Here is a 19,119-nt window from a genome sequence, read left to right on the forward strand (position 1 = left end):
TAACGTTAATAATTACAATACCCATTTTGATATCTTATTTCGTTTAAAAAAACAGACCTATAGGACCTTTATTTTGAAATGTACTATAACCTTTACAAGTTATATTAAAGCATTTAGTTTATAAATAAATATAATTTTTACAAGATAGGTTTGGGGCCCTCGGTCGTTGACTTGAAATATAGACTAATGGCTTTTTCATCTTATAATAAAGTTAATATAAATGTAACAAATCTAAACTGCAGCCACGTGTGACCTTTCTAAGTAGGTGGGATCAGTCAAGAAGCTCTGGAAAGTAGTCGTGAGTTCTCGCGATACGAGATTTGCGACGCCAGACTGCGAGACCGACACGATTCCTGTAAAGAGTACCGATAAAATTCAGAAATGTCTGGTCGCTCGGTCCGTGCGGAGACCCGTAGCCGCGCTAAAGATGACATTAAGAAAGTGATGGCGGTTATCGAGAGAGTGCGGAGATGGTGAGTATGACGGCGGCGTCATGATACTTTCAAAGAGAGAAATGTTTTTCAAAAGAGAAACTTCAGTCGGAAAGGAGGAGGGGTTTAATAAGAGGATGCCGTTTGATTGACACAAGAGACAGCCAATGGCTGCGCACTGGTCTTTTGTTTTCTCAAGGGACAAGTGCAAAAAGAGGCGGGACTAGAGAGGACTTTTAAAAGGTTTCTTCATGTGAACAGGCGTAGTGTGGGACTGTCAGTAACCTTAAATTATATGATTGTTCTTTTTTTTTTTCACTAGTTTATAAAGTCTAGTGTACATTTACTGTGCAAGAGAATAATCCTAACACATTCAATCAGGGTTTAGGCCACCAAAAACCAAGCACTTTTGAGATTGAAATAAATGGGGATATTGGATAGGGTTCAACTCATCAACAAATGGACTTTGTAATCCCACATGTCCCGAAAAAACAGCTCTTGGAGGAGCCTTTAAACTTTCTCCATCTGGAAACTTGCTAAGTGCTTTTTTCTGCATGGTTGCGTTTTTAACATGGAAACTTGATAGAGCTTTCAAGTCATGTATATGGGAAACCTGTTACACAATTGCTCTATTTCAGGGAGAAGAAATGGGTCACAGTTGGAGATACATCATTAAGAATATTTAAATGGGTTCCTGTGGTGGACACAAAGGAGGTACGGCACATCAAACATGTTCACCTCTCTTGGTTTGAATTGTTTGAGAGTTCCTTTTATACATAAGATCAATATATTATCTGTAAATGGATTTTACAAATGTCTTCACTGTATTTACTGCATATGTAACCTGATATCTTTTAGAAAGACAAGAGCAAGGTGTCTGTGGGTGGTGAGATGCAACAGAAGAATTTTCCCACTGAGGAGTCATCTGATAACTCCTGTTCTGTACTGTTAGATTTTCAAGGTAAACATTTGCATGTGAGATTCAAGGTTTAAAGGCATCATTTACCCAAAAAACTTTTCTTTCTTAATGTTAAATTCAAATCTTCCCTTGGTTGCCTCCTGGCTTCTCAGATGAGAACAGCAACCAGAGTTCTCTGTCAGACTCGTACCAGCTTAAAGCAGCTGCAGACAGCAGCAATAACTCCAGTCCACAGCCCAGTGAGCCGGTCAGCCCTGCACTGCAGAGTCTAGACTACCATACAGATGATCCACAGCCGCCCACCCTCGGCCAAGAATTCATGGAAGGTGAGACTAATACCTTGCATTTCTCATTGAATTTAATTTTATTCTGAGAGCTGAGAGATTTATAATTATATTATATTATATAATATTATATTATATTATATTATATTATATTATATTATATTATATTATATTATATTATATTATACATTTCCAAAGGTATATTCTGTATTTTATAAAGCTTGTAATTTTCCAAAGCTTCCTTAAATATTTAGTCATATTAACCAGAGATTTTACAGTAAACTGTTTGCCCTCTTTGTGTAATTGTGTTTTTGATTTGAACAAATTAATCATGTTTTTATCTCCCAAACTGTGCATTTCACAAAAGGTCACTGAGATAATTTAGTCGTCACTTGACCCACTTTGAAAATGATAACTTTTTAAAAATATATATATTTTTTTTTTCTAGAGCCACTGCTGCAGTCAAGTGAGATTGCAGATGAGCCGCCCAGACTGATCAAGGAAGATCTTTTACCCCTCACTGCTCAGGTACAAAACAGTACAAAAGTATGCAGAGGTTCTACATAAAGCACAAATGCTGGGACATCTCCTCTTCCTTTGGTTGTAAACCTGGCCTGCCTTTAAAATATAATATAATATATTAATTTAACTTTTTTGGTATAAAGTATATGAGGGGGGGGAAGATTACATGTATACCTTTTAAAAAATGTTTTAAACAATATTTTTTTGTTATTTATTCTACTTTATTTAATGTATATATTGAGCCTTTTGTACTACTAAAATGAATAACTAATAATAATTAATTGCTCCTCTTTCTCTGGGTACAGGAGGATGAGGACAGCTGTGGAGCCCCACCACTGAAAAGAATCTGTACCGAGCAGGTCTCGGTCATTCAGGCGGCCCCTTTTAGCTAACACGCACACAATCACGCACTGTACACTGGGCATTGATAATCAGCCAGACTGATCACTGACCTTCCTAGAACTGCTGCAAAAGACACAATATGGACCAGATATCGAAAAAGCACTATATTTATTACCGCATGGGATTGCTTTGCAACATTGTAGCCCTTTGTAACTCCCAGAATATGCTTCCATTCAGTTCATGTCAGGATTATTGTTCATTTTTGAAGATCCCAGAGTAGAATCTCTGAATTGTTATCACTTACACTAATTCTGATGTAACCTGAATGAATCATCGATTCAACGTTTACCAAAAAAAAGCCAGAATATTAAATAGACATTCCTGTTTACAGGGATAATGAATGAATGTAATATCACTATAAATCCCTTCTTGTTGAAATTGCTGTTAGAGTTATTATAATGCTAATAGTTTTATTTTATCTTCAGTTGAATATGATGTTTGTTAAAAAAAAGAAAGCCATAATCTAATTTTATTTTGACTGAAGGCTTAACCATTATTGAAGAAAATGTCCTTCAAAACCATGACAAAAAGCAAGTTACATGACAAGGGAACTTGAAATGCAATTTAATACTTAATGCTCTATGCTCAAATTATCTCATTAGAACACCCCATTCCCTCTTAAAAACAATGACTCAACATGCAGAATGTTTTCAACATTCTGTAAGTTTACATGCAGATTGAAATTAAGACTTTCTAAGTCGTGTTTCAAAATATGAGAAAAATATCTATATTTTGTGTTTGTAGATTCTGCTCTCAGGATCTTTAGTGCCTCCAACTGTCTATCAGCGTTCATTTGTTGCAGTAATTGAACATCTACTCTGTTTTTTTGTCTCTGTAGTACACCCCTAAAAATGCCTGTATCTTATGCCACCTTATTTTTTTTTTTTGCACACTGGTCTAGTGGGCACTTTGAGTTGAGTTCAATGAAGCAGTCATATTGTTATTTAATGCAAATATCATAAAAAAAAATTAAACCTTTAAGAATCATATTCAAGATTTATTTTTGTCTTTATTCTTTAAAAATAATAAAAATGTACACTTACAGTTTAAAAGTTTGGGGTTACGTTTTTTTGTCAGTTTTTTCTAAATTAATACTTTTATTCAGGAAGGGTGCATTAAAATTGGTGAAAAGAGACAGTAAAGACATTTAAAATGTTACAAAAAAAATTCCATTTCAAATAAATGCTGTTCTGTTAATGTTTTGTTAATCAAAGAATAGTGGGGGAAAAGGTTTCTTCAGAAATATTAAGCAGCACAACCTTGATATAATAAGAAATGTTTCTTGAGGAACAAATCAGCATATTAGAATAATTTCTGACGGATCACGTGACACAAGACTGGATTGATGTCTGAAGAACATTCAAGATTTATATCACATCAAATAGCCTACAAATCGAATACAGTTGTTTTAAATTGAAATAATATTTCAATATATTATTATGTGTACCTTGTTCAAAAACACTGAAAAATCTTGCTAGCCCTAAACTTTTTATCGGTAACGTATATTTAAAAACATATATTTAAAGTTTTTTTTTTTTAATGGGGATTCAATACAAAACTTGTTTTACCAAATGTTTGACCTGCATGTGTCGCTGAAGCACCATTTTTCATGACAAAAAATTAAATAAACATTTGTGTGTAAATATATATATATATGTGTATATATATTTATATACAATTTATTATTATTTTACTTATCGTTATTGTATGTTTGAAACATAGAGTTATTTACTTAATGCGTATTAAAAGTCCCTGTACTTGATTTGGCATATGATTATACAGTCCCTAGACCACTACCTAGTATACAGTCCCTAGTACACTACCTAGACCGCGTTTTGGATGTCAAACACGCCTGCAGCATTTTTGGTAATGGTGACTATGATGTAGTAGGTACTAGATAGTCAGTCAGATAGGTTGTGAGACACAGCCAGTGTTTTACTCCAGAAGAGGGGATTGTATTTTATTCTAGTCAGTGGCTGTCTCTCCAGTGCTCACCCGTCAGGTCTCTCAGTAACTCGTCTGAACGGGGAAACTTCAGATAAAGCACAGGGAATAAGGGAAGAGCTGTTAGACGTCGGACCATGCGGGCGGGATTTTGGACACTTTTTTGTATCTTCATGTTTTCCTTTCGTGCTTTTAAAGCTTTCGCAGCTATTTATCAGGTTCCAGTGAGACTGCAGCGCACAGTGTCGGAACACAACACGGGAGCAAACAAACTCAACAGGTAAACCGGTCACCGGCTGGAATAAACTTTAGGATATCGAACTGATTGATCTGAAGCCTTATTTTACTGCAGAATTGAGTATTAAGGTAAAAGAACTCGAAACAGTTTGAATAGTTAAACAATTCTATTATTATCTTAATCCAACACAATTTGTATCTCTAGTATTTTATTCACAACTGTTTCTGTGTCTTGGAATCTATCTATCTATCTATCTATCTATCTATCTATCTATCTATCTATCTATCTATCTATCTATCTATCTATCTATTTGTCTATCTATCTATCATCATGTGTCTGTCCTAAACATGTCTCTGAGGGCCCCCCTAATTAAGTTCCCAGAAAAAGGATTAACTGCAACAAAGCCAAAATGCTAAAAATGAAGCATTCCTTTTCCTAAAAGACAGTGGGCAAAATATATTATGGTTTTACATGTGGTAGAGGTTGAGCTCTTTATTCTAAGCGTGTGGAGCTTCTTGTGTGTCTGTGGTCCAGTCACAACTCATCACATTCTCTCCTGTTAAAAAAAGTAATGAACAGTTACTTGAACAGTGAAACAAACAGTGCAGGGTCTCAATCCTGGGATGTTTTGAATCATTTGAGATGTTTCGTAAGGAAAGTTTCCCAGATTGAGTTTAGAAACAAAGCATGTAAATGCAGGCACACATTATTATTTTTTTTTTTTGGTTTAGTTCTCTTCAAGGATGTCTGTCAGACACTTTTGGGTGTTGTATGAATGTCGTGAGAGAATCATTCGTTCTCGCGTGGTAAAGAAAAAAGATATGCTTGTGCCACTTAGAGGGTCTCTCAGAGGACCCTCATTCCACAGAGCTGTATTTTATCTTGCTTTTGAAGTGAAGGAAATTCACAAAGAAACATTATGGCGCTAAAACTATTTAGAACCCTTAACTGTTTGCTTTGCATTGCCATCAATCTGAGTTTTGTGAAAAGGAAATCTCAGGCTCTACCTAATTCTCTTATTTTCCATGATTTAATTTCCTTTTTGTCTGATATGTAAATAAATTTGCACATTTACTTCTCCAGTGATTTTTTTTCTGTTTAATTCTTGATTCTGCATTATTCTGATTTGTCTGGTCTTTGTATTTGTCATTGGTTGTTCAACTTGAAACAAATAAGGAACTGGTGTCAGTACACCGTACAGAAGACCGTTTCATGCCAGACGCAAAATGGGACCGAGACTGTCGTGCAGCGGCTGTTTCAGAGTTGCCGATGGCCTGGACCATGTTCAAACCTCATCAGGTACAGAGAAAAGAAATGATCTCATGATACACAATGGGTTATACTCTGTTTTTCACTCTCAAATTAACTTGGATGACAAGTAACAGACTCTGTGCGTGCTTTGCCTCTGTATTTTCCCAGCTACAGATCTCTGGTGAGACCCGTGTACAGAGTGACCTACAGGAAAATCACATCTCTGGAATGGCGATGTTGTCCAGGATTCCATGGAGAAGACTGCAGAGAGGGTGATGGAGCTCATTGTTTTGCTGATTTCAAGTTCACTGAAGCATTACTAAATCATTTGAATGACCGTAAGATATAGGAATTGTTTGGTGCTGTGAGCCAGTTACATAGTCATTTATCAGGGGTGTTTGCTAAGACAAGCAAAACATAGCACAACTATCATAGAGCTTTTATGGTTGGACTCTTTTGACTTGTGACTCTAATAATCGCATAACAATGCCCTGGCAACCACCCTGAAAACCCAGACATGGGGGTATAGACCCCCTCGGTCCATTTGCCATGGGGCCCCCTCAACCACAAGTGTTGGCGCACCAGTTGAACCCCCCTAAGAACGGCCCTGGCCCTGGCAACCTCCCCAGAACACCCAGGCAATTACATAAACATTTATTAGTGGTGTTTGCGAATGTCGGGTCACATTACAGGGGTTTTAAAATCCTGAATGATTATGAAATCTGGTTGAAGCACACACATAAGGAGAATCTTAGCAGATTTTCATCCCTCATATAGTAAACATGCACAAACTAAAAGATTTTATTAAAATGATCATGCCAGAGTGAGCTCCTCACGTTATCTCGTGAGTACTGTTGTAGTCATAGTGTCATCATCCTGATTTAAAATCCAAAATATCAAACATGTCTGATATTATTCGGGGCAGCCCTCGATTTGTGTGTGAGCAGATAGGGATGTGCAAGATTTCATCTGTAAATGCCTCACATTACACCATTACAATCCGTGCCGAACATCAGAACCTTGAATAGTTTTTTTTCGATTCTCGGGAGGGGGCTAAATCAATCTAAAACTCCTGTAGTTTGAGCCCGGCTTAAGACAAGAAAAACACCTAGTTTATCGTAGAGATTTTGTGGTCTCGATTTAGAGATTTAGAGATCTCTTTTGACTTGTGTAAACAAGCAAACACACAGAAACCACACAGAACACCCTAACAACCACTGGCAACCACCTATAACACCCATTAATAAATATTTCATGGTTGCCCTCTTTTGGTTTGTGTAAGCAACATTGTTATTCAGAACACTAGCAATCACCCTGAACACCCTAACAACCCCACAGCAATGCCCTGGCAACTAACCAGACTACCCAAACATCTACCAAGAGATTTGCACAAACAAACAACACTCACATTTGACTTGGCATTGTTTGGTGGGTGGTTCAGTTTTTTAAATGTAAGTCTCTTATCAACAAGGAAAGATCCCTTATATTCATTGTGTGGGTGAGAATGTGAGTGACAACAGCTGATCTGATTGTGAAAATCAGTCATCTGGGTCAAATCCCAAAACGAATCTGTCATAACTATATGCTGGTCTGAATGTATTTCCTCACTATATGAACACCAAACACTTAAGTGCAACACATCCATGAACATGTTTCTATATTAACCAGGAGAAAATGCATTATGACTGTGTTACAACACATGCTCAGATTTGCCACGACACAAAAATCTGCAATCAATCTGCAAAAGAAAATCAGAGATCTCGATATGAATAGTATCAGACCATTGCGAGCGCAGTTACACTCCCTACTGACTCACTTTACTGTTATCCTAGATAATCATAATCAAAACCAGCACAGCTCTGGGTCTTTGCACGTATTGGGTAAATATATTTTAATTGACAGTGAAATAAATGTCTGGAAGAAAATATTTTAGGCAATGTTTGAGGAAATGAGTTTGCTCTTTTTATTAATTTTGATTAATTTGACATAGCACAGTTAGATGTGGTAGAGGTCACAAGAGGTCCGAATAATTTCTGATCCAATAAAGATAATTTACCCATGACACACATTCTCATGTTTTTCTGGATGGGGATGGGTTTAATGACCCCTCCCCCACCTCCAACAACAGACAGACTGGCCTGTCTGCAGTGTCTCTTTTCAGATCATCCCCTGTGAGATGCAGATGATTTAGTTTGAGACAAATCCAAGGGCACCATGATCTCTGACATGGTAAATAAATCAGAAATCTTCATTCTCCTTCCTCCCTCTTTTTTATCCCTTTCCATTGGGCTCATAGCTTCAGCCTGAGGCTGTTGTTCCCCCGGGTCTCAGGCCCCTCTGTTTGGTTTATTTAAGAATATATTTTTGGAATTTGGATTGTGACTCACAGTCAAGCTCAAGTTAGGTCAACGTCAGTCTTTATGAGATCCCAGCATTTTTAGTTGTCATGTGTAATGAGGCCTAACAAAGAATGCTGTGTCAGATTTCAATCATTACGGACCCTTTTAATATTCCCAGGTTTGGAACATGGAAGTAAACTTTAACAGGGTAAACTTGTACATGTACTTGGTAGATGGGAGATCACAGCGAATATTATTTCAGCATGTCCAAATTGCTTTAACGGCAGCTGTATTAGTTTAATGCAAGGTTAAAATAACATAAATAACTAGTATATTGTCTACTTAATATCTGCTAACACTTTATTTTATAATAATAATAATCTGTAAATAAAAATCTGATTATGAGTAACTTTGCAAGTATATCAACTCATTCTACCAACTCCTAACCCTAATATAACGGTCTACTATTACTCTGAGAATTATTTGACATGTAGTTGCAAAACATTACTTATAGTATGTAGAATGTCTAAAGTGCGCTATCGAAAACAAAGTGTAACCTATGTGACAAACATTAAAGGGTTCAAAGGGTTGATTTGCACAGAAGGCATTTTTGTGTTTAACAATGCAAGATGCAGGGAAGAAATGCAAGGTGGAATTGGGGGGAAAAAATGCAACAATTTTAAATTTTTTTACTTGCTTCAAAAGATGTGAGACACAAGCAAGATGGTCGAATCCACCTGTCTTGCACATTTACATAGAAAACAATACAAGTGCAGTGCAGTGGAACGCAATGTGTTTCTGCGTTTTAAATGCAAGACACAAGGCAGTGTAATAGGAAAAAACAAGGTGTAGAGACGCTTTTTAATGTTATGTTGAAGTTATTTTAATTGAGTGGCACATTTTTAGAACATCTTATCATGCCTGAGAGATGCTGTAATGGTGAAACACATATGTCTAGTACATTTACATAGAAAAATAATGGAGGAGCAATTAAAACGCAAGTGAAAAACATGGAATGCATAAAAAAAGATACGCAAGCAGTAGAATGAAAACGAACGGTCTCAAGATATTCTATTTTAACTTCAGCTTTGCATTTTCAGAATGCTGTGCCATGCAAAAGAGGCAAGATACGAGCACAATTGTCTAACACATCTGCGCATTTTTCCGTAGAAAAACAATGGAAGTGCAGTGCAGTGGAATGCAACTACCGGTAGGCATTTTGTGTAAACGGTCCGAAAACTTAATTCTGATTGGTCTTCGTTGTTGTTAATGGTAACGCTGTGTATCCGACCGATCACCACAACTGATACTAATGTCTCTCATTCCACACTACAGACTGGCGCTTTTTCTGTCTTCTGGCAGGATTCAAAGCTTTTATTAGAGTGAACAATCCAACCATGTATGTACCGTGAACAGAAATGCAATAAGAGCTTTTAAACTGATTCATGCTCCCCTACAGTTGTTTATTCAACTCAGTTTGCCAGTTTTTGAGAGCTGTGTGACTAGTTGAGGTCATGTTCAACCACTTTAGTGATGTTTTGTCCTTCAGGAATGTACAGTGTCATAAATTCATGTGCCTTGTATTAAGAGATACCAGTGTGATGAAGTTGTTTGTTCATTAATGCAGCCCAGACAAAGAACCCTTTTCCCGTCCATCCGATTAGTCAGTAAAATGCTGGATGTTTTGTTGCTGTCCCTCCCTAGGTTAACTTTTTGTTCATTAATGCATTCTTTATATATTGAGGCCAGTTCCTCTCTTTAGCTCAATAAATTTCCATTTTAATGTGTCAAAAACTTGGTTATATTTCGATCAGTTGTGTTTGACTATGTGAAAAGGATAGCTTTATTTTTTGACTAAGAAGGAGTAGACGTCAAGGAATGCAGCGGTGCAAAGCTGTTGAGGTGTGGGAGGGTGGTTGCAGCTGGGATCGACAGCTGTAAGAGATCCTTTGTCCCATAGCCATATTCTAATTGTAACTAGAGAGGAACTCCCAGACATAGCATGCAACAAATCAAAAATCTTCAGCAATCTAAGACTTGGTTATGCTTTTAGATACGATGTAGAATTCCACTTGATTTCTCATAATCAAGTTTTCGTGATAACACACTGCCATTCAAATGTTTCTTGAGCAGTAGATCAGTAGAATTATTTCTGAAGGATCATGTGACACTGAAGACAAGAGTAATGATGCTGAAAACTCAGCTTTTCCATCACTCCTGTAATTTATTCCTATAAATTACACTTTAAAGTATATTGAAAAAGACAACAGCTATTTTAAATTGTAATAATATTTCAAAATATCGCTGTTTTTACTGTATTTTGTTTTCAAATAAATCCAACTTTGGTGAGCATGAGACTTCAGAAACCTGATAGACATTACAATAAAATCTTACCGACCTCAAAGCCGAACAGTTGTATAGAAATACATTTTGTTTCTGACTAACTACTGAACTACTGACTAACTACTGAACTACTGAAAATATGTAATTATTATCTGGAAAAGTTTTACTTATTTGCCTAATAAGGTATAAAACCGTGTATATTTTGTAATAATAATAGAGAACTAGAGAAGAAACATTCAGTTCAATTCAGATGTATTTGTAAAGCACATTTATAAATACAAATTATTAATTTAAATATACATATATATGTGTGTGTGTGTGTGTGTGTGTCTGTGTGTCTGTGTGTGTATGTATATGTATTTCATCTTAAGTTAATGTTTTAACAGTTTGGTGTAGCTCTACTTTTTTTTTTTTTACGTAGTTAGTCTTCATAGTGCAAATAACGGTGGTTTGGGGAGTTATATCCCTAAAATGAAATCTAAATAAAAAGTTTATACTGAAAAGTAAACACAAACTAATTCATTTTACAGTAATACATAAAACCATGGCTCCTTTGGGGTTCCTGGATCCCAACCACTAAACCCCAATTGCTAGACTAAAAGCATTAGTCATTCCTTGGGAACAATTCCCATCAGCAGAATTACTTTGGTGCTCAAACTTCCCATAATGCCCTGGTCAGAGTCTTATTTATATCCATATAGTCAGCTCCAGCTGTCTTTCATACAACCCCCATACCAGGTTTCCAGAAGGCCTGGCAGAGGTTCAAATCTATCACCTGCTCTACAAATTCCTTTAAATTGAGATTGTGATCAGTACCCCTAGCTGTGAGAGTGGCTGTGGGAAAATGGGATGTCTGTGGTGTGGTATCTCATGATTGATGTGGACGCCGTGTGCTGCAGCCCCCTCAGCTGCCTGTGACGAGTGAGGTCATCTCATTTCTGTGGTGGAGCACAAATGCTCATGCCATTGAAGTCTACCTGTTCATTAGGATAGCTTGTATGGCAGTGAACCCAAAGTTGTATTTAACCCATGATGAATATAAGCAATTAGCAAATTATTTCAAATAATTTTTAGGGCAAAATCTGCTAATTCAGACTGCACAGACAGACGCCAACAAACACATTCATTAGATTTGATCAGATCAGTGTGCAATCCATGTCAGCGTCTGCTGGCATCAGCCAGGGCTTGTTTTTGCTGACTGATCATGTTCATTCTGTGTTTGGCAGGATGTGCAGTGTCTTAGAAATGACATGCTGTAATCTGGTGATTAGCAGTGAGAATTAATCTATTTGGCAAACTACCGAAACAAACTTTGTTTTGGCATGATTTTGTTCAAAATGATGTCATACTAGTTATTTTTTCGATTTCACTTGAAGTATATCATGGCCTTTATGATTGATCAACTCTTCAGGCCAAGAAACACATATGATCCACTCGGACTGTCCGACAACTGCCTAGTCACCAACTTGCTTGTTTGATTCCCGTACTGCCAGTGTAAGAAAACGCACTCTTGGAAAGCAAGGCACAAAAGCTGTCACTGGGATGTTAGCCTTTTTTAAAAGATACATCTGTGCACTGTATTTATTTACCCCTAAAGTTTGCATTTTAGTACCCTAAGGATGATGATACATGGGACAACTTTTGGAGCAATTTTGCAGGGCAACTTTTTTGAGCAATTTTATTTGCTTGGGTACTTTCCCATTGAGATTGGGTTACAAATTTCTATCTGGATACTTTAGATCGGTTGTGGGACCTGTGTCTCACCTGGTTGCCCGTTGACGGCAAATAAATTTGCCCCATGTATGATCAGCCTAAAGGTTACATATTTACCTGTACCTTTTGAAAAGGTGCCGCCTCAGTAACACCTTTGTACCTTTTTTTTCTGAGAGTGTAGTCTATGCATAATAGTCTAATAACACTATCACAAATGTAAATAGATCAGAAACACCAACATCACCATTTAAACAAATGCAAAGACACTTTCAGCTGGGATCAACAGCTGTAACAGATCCGCAATGGTATTCCAACTGTCAATAGAGAGCAACTCACATGGATATTATATATCATATGAAATGCCAACAAGCATCCAATTTTGATTATTTAGGTTTTTTAAAGTAACACCTAGGGGCTCTTGTTTATTAGAGGTTATGTCCTTCACAGCCCAAATTAGCAAATGGAGACTTCTGGAATTACGTTAAAGTGCATAGAAATTAGATTTGTTTAGTCCACTTATGTACTATATGCTTTAGAGGGATAAACTTCACAGGCAATGATTCTCAAAGTGTAAAAGCAAGCAGTCACCAGTCTTTCTGCAATGCATGTGCCCAAAGTATTTGTTTGAGGGCAGATACAGAGACTGAAGATCATTACTAATAAGTCTGTATGAATTCAGCATTGACGCAAAGGTTGATGACGCAGATCTTTAGATCTGGTGATACAAATAATTCTAATTCTGTCTGAAACTATTTCATTGCTTCGCAGTTTACCAATAAACGCATTTTATAAACTGAATTCACCCAGAAAAACATGCTAAAGTATCTTGTGTCTTCATAATCTCTGAAAGCCCCATCAGTCTCTGCCAAAATGCTGTGAATGGGTGTGGAGTCTTAATGTGGTCAGCTTGCATGTATGATTTGTGTATTTGTACTCCTGAGACACAAGTCACACTCTGGTTTGGTACATCAATACATCACTGATGTCTGCGCTGGCACGTGTTTGCATAACTTTATTAACCTTGTCAGTTTTTATAAAATCGTTGTGCTAGTTCCAAAAATGGACTGTTTAAAGCCTCCCTCACATCTGTGAAAAGCATAGAGGTTCAGTATCTGCAGATCCCATTGTGCTATGCTTCTTTACAGCTCATCCGTTGGGTGTTTTTCCAGAATACCCCAACGTTCGGCTGTCCGCTGATCTGAGAGCTGTCCGGTATCCAGCAGAGCTGTGCATTGTGGCCAGTGCACGTGGAGAACAGGCATGTCAGACAGCCGAACATTTCAATCTGAATTTGAATATTCTGCTAAACTTCAATGACAGTTTAACTTGCACACAGCCCTGTATCATACATTAACCAGTGCCATATGATAAAATTAGCGTTTTTCTGAGCAATACAGATATAGAGTGAATGACATCTTTTGGGTTTACCATCATGGGTGTTTCTTCCAAGAGCAGATGTGCAGTTAGCACAGTCCTTCTGTCCTTCCACCCAGAAAAACAGAGACATGTTAACTTTTCTGTTCTGTTGGATGTGCATATTGTGGTGAAGAGTGACAAATTAGTTCCTTTGCTCTTTATGGAATGAATTAATGTCCCTTCATGAGGTCTGGCATCCAGACTGTCCTTTGATGACACTGTGACATGTTTGTGGTCTTGAGTCTTGTATTTCAGTCAAGTGAGAGCAGATGATGAAGCTTGTAGTTGTAAACGTCTCATTGGGAAAAAATAGAATTGCAGTGTTGGAGAGTATATAACTAAAAACAGTCACACCACTAACTTTGGTCCATTAACTACACAAATTGTCTAGTATTTCAGCTGTTTTCAAAATAGTGAAAGGTGGATTTATTTTAATGGAAAAAAAAAAGAGTCCTGCATTAGTTTGTTGTATGTTCCTGATAAAATCAAGTCCTTCTACATTGTATCACATTAAAAAAAAATTTTAAAGAAGAATTTTAATGCTCATCGAGGCTGTTTTTTTTTTTTTAAATGGTGTAAAAACAAAAGTATTGTGAAATACTTTTACAATTTCAAGTAACTGTTTTCTATTTTAATATATTTTCAAATGTAATTTAATTTGTAATGGCAAAGATGAATTATAAGCAGTCATCACTCCAGCATTCAGTGTCACATGATCCTTCAAAAAATATTCTAATTTGCTGATTATCAATGTTGATATATTTTTGTGGAAACCGTGAAACATTGTTTTCTGGATTCATTTGAAGTTCAGAAGAACATTATGAACGCTTTACTGCCACTTTTGACCAATTCGACCAAGTTTTTTCTTTGATCTTATACAGAATCCAAACCTTTGAATTGTAGAATACATCAGATTATGTGTAAAATGGGAATGGCAGTTCATCTTTACATTAAAGTAGATCAGTTTTAGTGATCTCAAGCACTTTTTATTTTGTGAATTGTTTTCTAAAATAAAATTTCTCATCTCATCATCTAGTGATATTTAATTTCTAATCTCATCTTTAGGTAAAAAAATGTCTCTATTGCATTTCACATATGAAATGTCACCACTGAGCGATCACCTGCCATTCATCATCATCTCATTTCATGCCAAATAATTCCCAAATCTCTGCCGTCTTGGAAGATCAGTCTCCTTCCATAGAGAGATCCAGCACTTTGTGGTTGTCTTCACCCTGACCAGCCCTATGCTGTGTGAAGAGAATCTCTCTTAAATGAGAAAGGTGAATGTTGGGGAATCCCAGAATGAGATATTTCCCTTCACTAGGATTCCATGCAAATGGAAATTCATGGTTAGCAGCATCTGGTTTTCCTGTTCCTTATACCCTAGGGAGAGATGCTACCCAAAGCTGTAACTGAACTCATTTAGTGTCTCTCTAATACATTTTTGTTGTTCATACAACTGTCATACACTAGTTATTTTGGTTTCACACTTTTGGGGGTTGATTTCATTTTTGGACTACAGGCCTGTAACTCTAGAATGATCATTGGAATTTTAAGTACAGTATGAACGTGTTTTTGTTAAATTAACTTGTGAGAACATAACAAACTTAATTCTGTTTACAACTTTGACTAGTATACAGTACAGTTATAATATTGCAAAAACTATGCAATAAAAATTCCTTACATCTTGAATTAAACTGAATTTAATTTGACTCATGACATAACAGATGGCTGAAAGATTTATAGCCTTTGCTTAATCCATTCACTCAGTGCTGTAGCAGTTTTTATGGTTAGAAATTCCCCTTTCTCTGCTGTTATAAGTTACCTTGACATCTCTATTTGCATTCATCCATTTAGAATGCATGAACTGTATGGGGTATGCTGACATCAAAAAGCGCTTGAGTGTCATTGAAGCTCAGGTAAGATAGAAATGTAGGTAACCTTTTGTATTAACAAGTCACATAAAAATTAAGATGATAAACATGTGGTTTTGCTTTTTTTAAACAGATAATGTTACTCAGAGATCCTGAGGCCCCTCTTCTCCCTCTGTCCACCCAATCGCCTGAGAGAACAGCTGATAATGAGGTAGACAGGACACACCCCTCACCAATAACACCCAATGCCATTGGCCGGCCAGGTGAAGAAAATAATGTGTTGCTAAACTCTTCATGATGAGTAATTTTAAATATTTTATATTCTTGTATATAAGTTATGTAGATAAATAAGGTGTGTGTGTGTATATATATATATATATATATATATATATATATATATATATATATATATATATATATATATATATATGTATATTATATTTCTTTTTAATTCAGAATTAAACTGGTAAATCAACATCTGTTTCCAGGACCAAGAGGGCAGCCAGGACCAGCTGGGCCACCAGGTTCCCCTGGACCTCCCGGACCTTTAGGGTTTTCTGGAAAACCTGGTCCTGTAGGACCTAGAGGTAAGAACTATCCATTTGACTGGGAATATTAAAATATTTTCATGCGAGCTCCACTGCTTACTCTACAGGAGCTCAAGGGCTGCAAGGACCACAAGGTGAAAGAGGCCTTCCTGGGCCACCTGGGCCCCCAGGGCACTTCTCCATCAGGGGAGATGTTTTCACGCTAATGGCTAAACAACATGCCCAGTGTGAGTACAGCAGTCCACATTAAACATGCTGTTTTATCATTTTAATTAAAAATGGCGTTAAAATAATGCATAACTGAGTGGAAGTAAAAAAAAACAACAACAACATTTAAATCCTTTTTTAATTTTTATATCAAGTCTTTGTTGCGACCTATCAAATATTATTCTCAGCATGACCATAAGATGGCAGCATTCACACAGTTTCATCTTAAATAAACCTCTCAGAGATCTGGATCGGTTTAAGAGTCTGGTTGGCTTCTGTCTGTAAGCAATTAATCAGAGTCTTTAGTTAGCTGTCTGTGAAGCAGCATGAGTCTGGATAAACCAAAGCAGAACCTGAGCACCAAATCCTGCTGAACATTATAGCAGCACAGCAGCTCAAATCACATTTGCTGCCAGTGAAGTTACATTTTTAATAGTACATCTGATTTGTTTTCACCTTAGTATGATCGTATTTTACATGTCTCAGATGAAGATAGTGACTTTGCGTCCTATCGTGACCTGCAGGCTTTCCTTGGTCCTCCTGGGCCCTCCGGCCCTCCTGGTCCTCCAGGTACACCAGAATATCAGAGCATACAAAACAGCATCATCACGTACCGCCCAGCTATTTCTTTACACATTTAATCTTTTATCTGTACATGTTGAACAGGACCTGCTGGACCACCTGGACACCCAGGTGTTCCAGGGAAAAATGTAAGACATTTTATCATTATATTCTATGATATGCATTTACAGTATGTATGTATGTAATAAATATTGGACAGTACATATAGATGTACAAGGCACAGTATACTGATTAATTCACATTTATCACAGGCTGCCTTAAGCATTGCAGGCACACCAGGTGACAGGGGACCCAAAGGAGATCCAGGAGAAAGAGTAAGTCATCGAAGGCCAATGTTTAGATATAAATAAAATCTTCATCTTATATTTTCTTTTTGGGATAAAATATGTTTGTTTTTATTTGAGCTGATTAAATTGCATTGCTCTATTTCCAAAGGGTCCATCTGGGATAACAGGAAAGCAAGGGCAGCCTGTGAGTTTTATATCATTTTTAATAAATAAACGCATTTTATTTTCTGAATTAGTTTTTATAATTAAGGTTATATATTTATATGTAAATGTATTATTATAAAATTCACTGTATTATTATTCTCTTGTATTGTGAATAGGGTGTTCCGGGTCCTAAAGGAGAGCCTGGCGAGACTCCAGGAGAGGTAAGGATGGTGCAAAAAAAAAAATTGGGAAGTTTTTTTGAGCTTTGGATGTGCTGTTATGATGATTTATTATCACATGCTTAAGCTCCGCCTTCTTGCAGGTGCAGCAGCTGAGGGAAGCTCTGAAGATTCTGGCCGAGAGGGTTCTCATTCTAGAGCACATGATCGGCATTCATGGTGAGAATTATGGATTCATATGAATCTAGATTTCCAGTAATGAGTTCTAACTAGAGAGCGGTTGGATTCCAGAGCGCCATTATGATCTCATGGCATAAGCTGTTTCTGCCAGATTAGTGCGTGTGGTAATTATTAAGTAATGACATTGAGGATTCATGAGGTTTGAGGTTCATATTGCTCTTAAAAATACAAAATTACATCAGATGACTAGAAATATACAGCCAACTGTGTATTTAGACACACACATGGTTATGTAACAAATTTCCCTTTATTTTTGTTTCTTTCCTTTCGTCACTCTGCATAGATACTCTGTTGGACTCCGGTTCTGGAATAGATCTCCTGGCAGATTTCATGCTAACAGGCAGTGCTAAAAATGTTGGTGCTGCCAGACCCTCCTCTCCTCTTACCTCAGACAGAGAGTCGCCGGACTCTGTTGGGAATGAAGAGTAAATAACAAACACTTGTGATCACAAGGCCTTTATTTCCTGTCTGTTGCTTTGAAGGACAGGTCCATATTTGTTTATGAGTATGATAAGAGTGGCACTGATTTTTTTCTATTTTATTTACTTCGATGTATTTTGTTTAATTGTAATTTTCTTCTTTTTTTTTACATTTTGAAATCACTGTATTAACCTGTTGAAAATGTGTCTTCTTTGCCATTCATGACCCGTTTTACTTCCGTTTACTTAAGGGCAGGCCTTTATTTTAGTCATTAGAAAATAATTGGATGGTGAAAAGTGGGCACTACTTACCAGAATGAAGTCGGCACGAATGTGAGTTTGCTGTTTTGTTATTGATTAGAAGTGTTCAGTAGCCTGTGTGGCATAAGTGATGTCACCAAAAAAAAAAGAGAAAAAGTTGTTTCGGAGTAAGAACCTGTTATGAAAATCTGACTTTCATGTCAACTTGAAATGTCTGTTTACTGTAGTTCATTTCTTTTATTATGGTAAAGGTGAGGATTTTGGACGGGTTGGTTGTCATAGTTAATTAATCAACAAAGATGATACTTGATTACACTAAAAAACTAGTTTTATGTAGCATGAATAATGATTTAATACCACAGTCACTCAAGCTGAAAATAAATGTTTTGTCATAAAGACTTGGTTCGTCCTTTTCTTTTTGTTTTCTGATTGATGACCTATAATGACTCCATGCACATAATTATATATAGCGGTAGCTTTGTATTAAAACAGTCCCATCTCGAAACTCACAGCAAACAAAAAATAGACTAGAACAGAACTTCAAAACTAAAATTGACCTTTTGTCTGTACAGAAAG

The 19,119-nt window shown here is 36.7% G+C and overlaps 2 protein-coding genes across 2 annotated transcripts; both read left to right on the top strand.

The window, feature by feature from the left end:
* The first annotated feature begins 304 nt into the window (after positions 1–304).
* On the top strand, positions 305–3,547 carry LOC128021077 (B-cell CLL/lymphoma 7 protein family member B-A). Its single transcript, XM_052607992.1, has 6 exons — positions 305–473; positions 1,070–1,145; positions 1,290–1,392; positions 1,503–1,676; positions 2,083–2,162; positions 2,462–3,547. Exons 1-6 carry the CDS (start codon positions 382–384, stop codon positions 2,546–2,548), a joined length of 612 nt encoding a protein of 203 aa, XP_052463952.1. The 5' UTR covers positions 305–381; the 3' UTR covers positions 2,549–3,547.
* An 884-nt stretch (positions 3,548–4,431) lies between these two features.
* LOC128021080 (collagen alpha-1(XXVI) chain) lies at positions 4,432–18,939 on the top strand. The gene is made up of 14 exons (XM_052608002.1): positions 4,432–4,782; positions 5,917–6,039; positions 6,160–6,263; positions 15,660–15,721; positions 15,810–15,939; positions 16,165–16,263; positions 16,332–16,451; positions 16,918–17,001; positions 17,098–17,141; positions 17,265–17,327; positions 17,449–17,484; positions 17,621–17,665; positions 17,767–17,842; positions 18,147–18,939. The coding sequence occupies exons 1-14, from the start codon at positions 4,640–4,642 to the stop codon at positions 18,290–18,292; spliced, it is 1,275 nt and encodes a 424-aa protein (XP_052463962.1). The 5' UTR covers positions 4,432–4,639; the 3' UTR covers positions 18,293–18,939.
* The last annotated feature ends 180 nt before the right edge of the window (positions 18,940–19,119 follow it).

The sequence above is a fragment of the Carassius gibelio genome, chromosome A10, assembly GCF_023724105.1.
Source record: "Carassius gibelio isolate Cgi1373 ecotype wild population from Czech Republic chromosome A10, carGib1.2-hapl.c, whole genome shotgun sequence".
Classification (NCBI taxonomy): Eukaryota; Metazoa; Chordata; class Actinopteri; order Cypriniformes; family Cyprinidae; genus Carassius; species Carassius gibelio.

Excerpts from the sequence above, each read along its gene's own strand:
- LOC128021077 (XM_052607992.1), top strand. The coding sequence starts at position 382 with ATGTCTGGTCGCTCGGTCCGTGCGGAGACCCGTAGCCGCGCTAAAGAT. Across the intron at positions 1,393-1,502 it reads TGTACTGTTAGATTTTCAAG|ATGAGAACAGCAACCAGAGT; the intron begins GTAAACATTTGC and ends CTGGCTTCTCAG. Across the intron at positions 1,677-2,082 it reads CGGCCAAGAATTCATGGAAG|AGCCACTGCTGCAGTCAAGT; the intron begins GTGAGACTAATA and ends TTTTTTTTCTAG.
- LOC128021080 (XM_052608002.1), top strand. The coding sequence starts at position 4,640 with ATGCGGGCGGGATTTTGGACACTTTTTTGTATCTTCATGTTTTCCTTT. Across the intron at positions 17,002-17,097 it reads CGGCCCTCCTGGTCCTCCAG|GACCTGCTGGACCACCTGGA; the intron begins GTACACCAGAAT and ends CATGTTGAACAG. Across the intron at positions 17,328-17,448 it reads AAGGAGATCCAGGAGAAAGA|GGTCCATCTGGGATAACAGG; the intron begins GTAAGTCATCGA and ends CTATTTCCAAAG.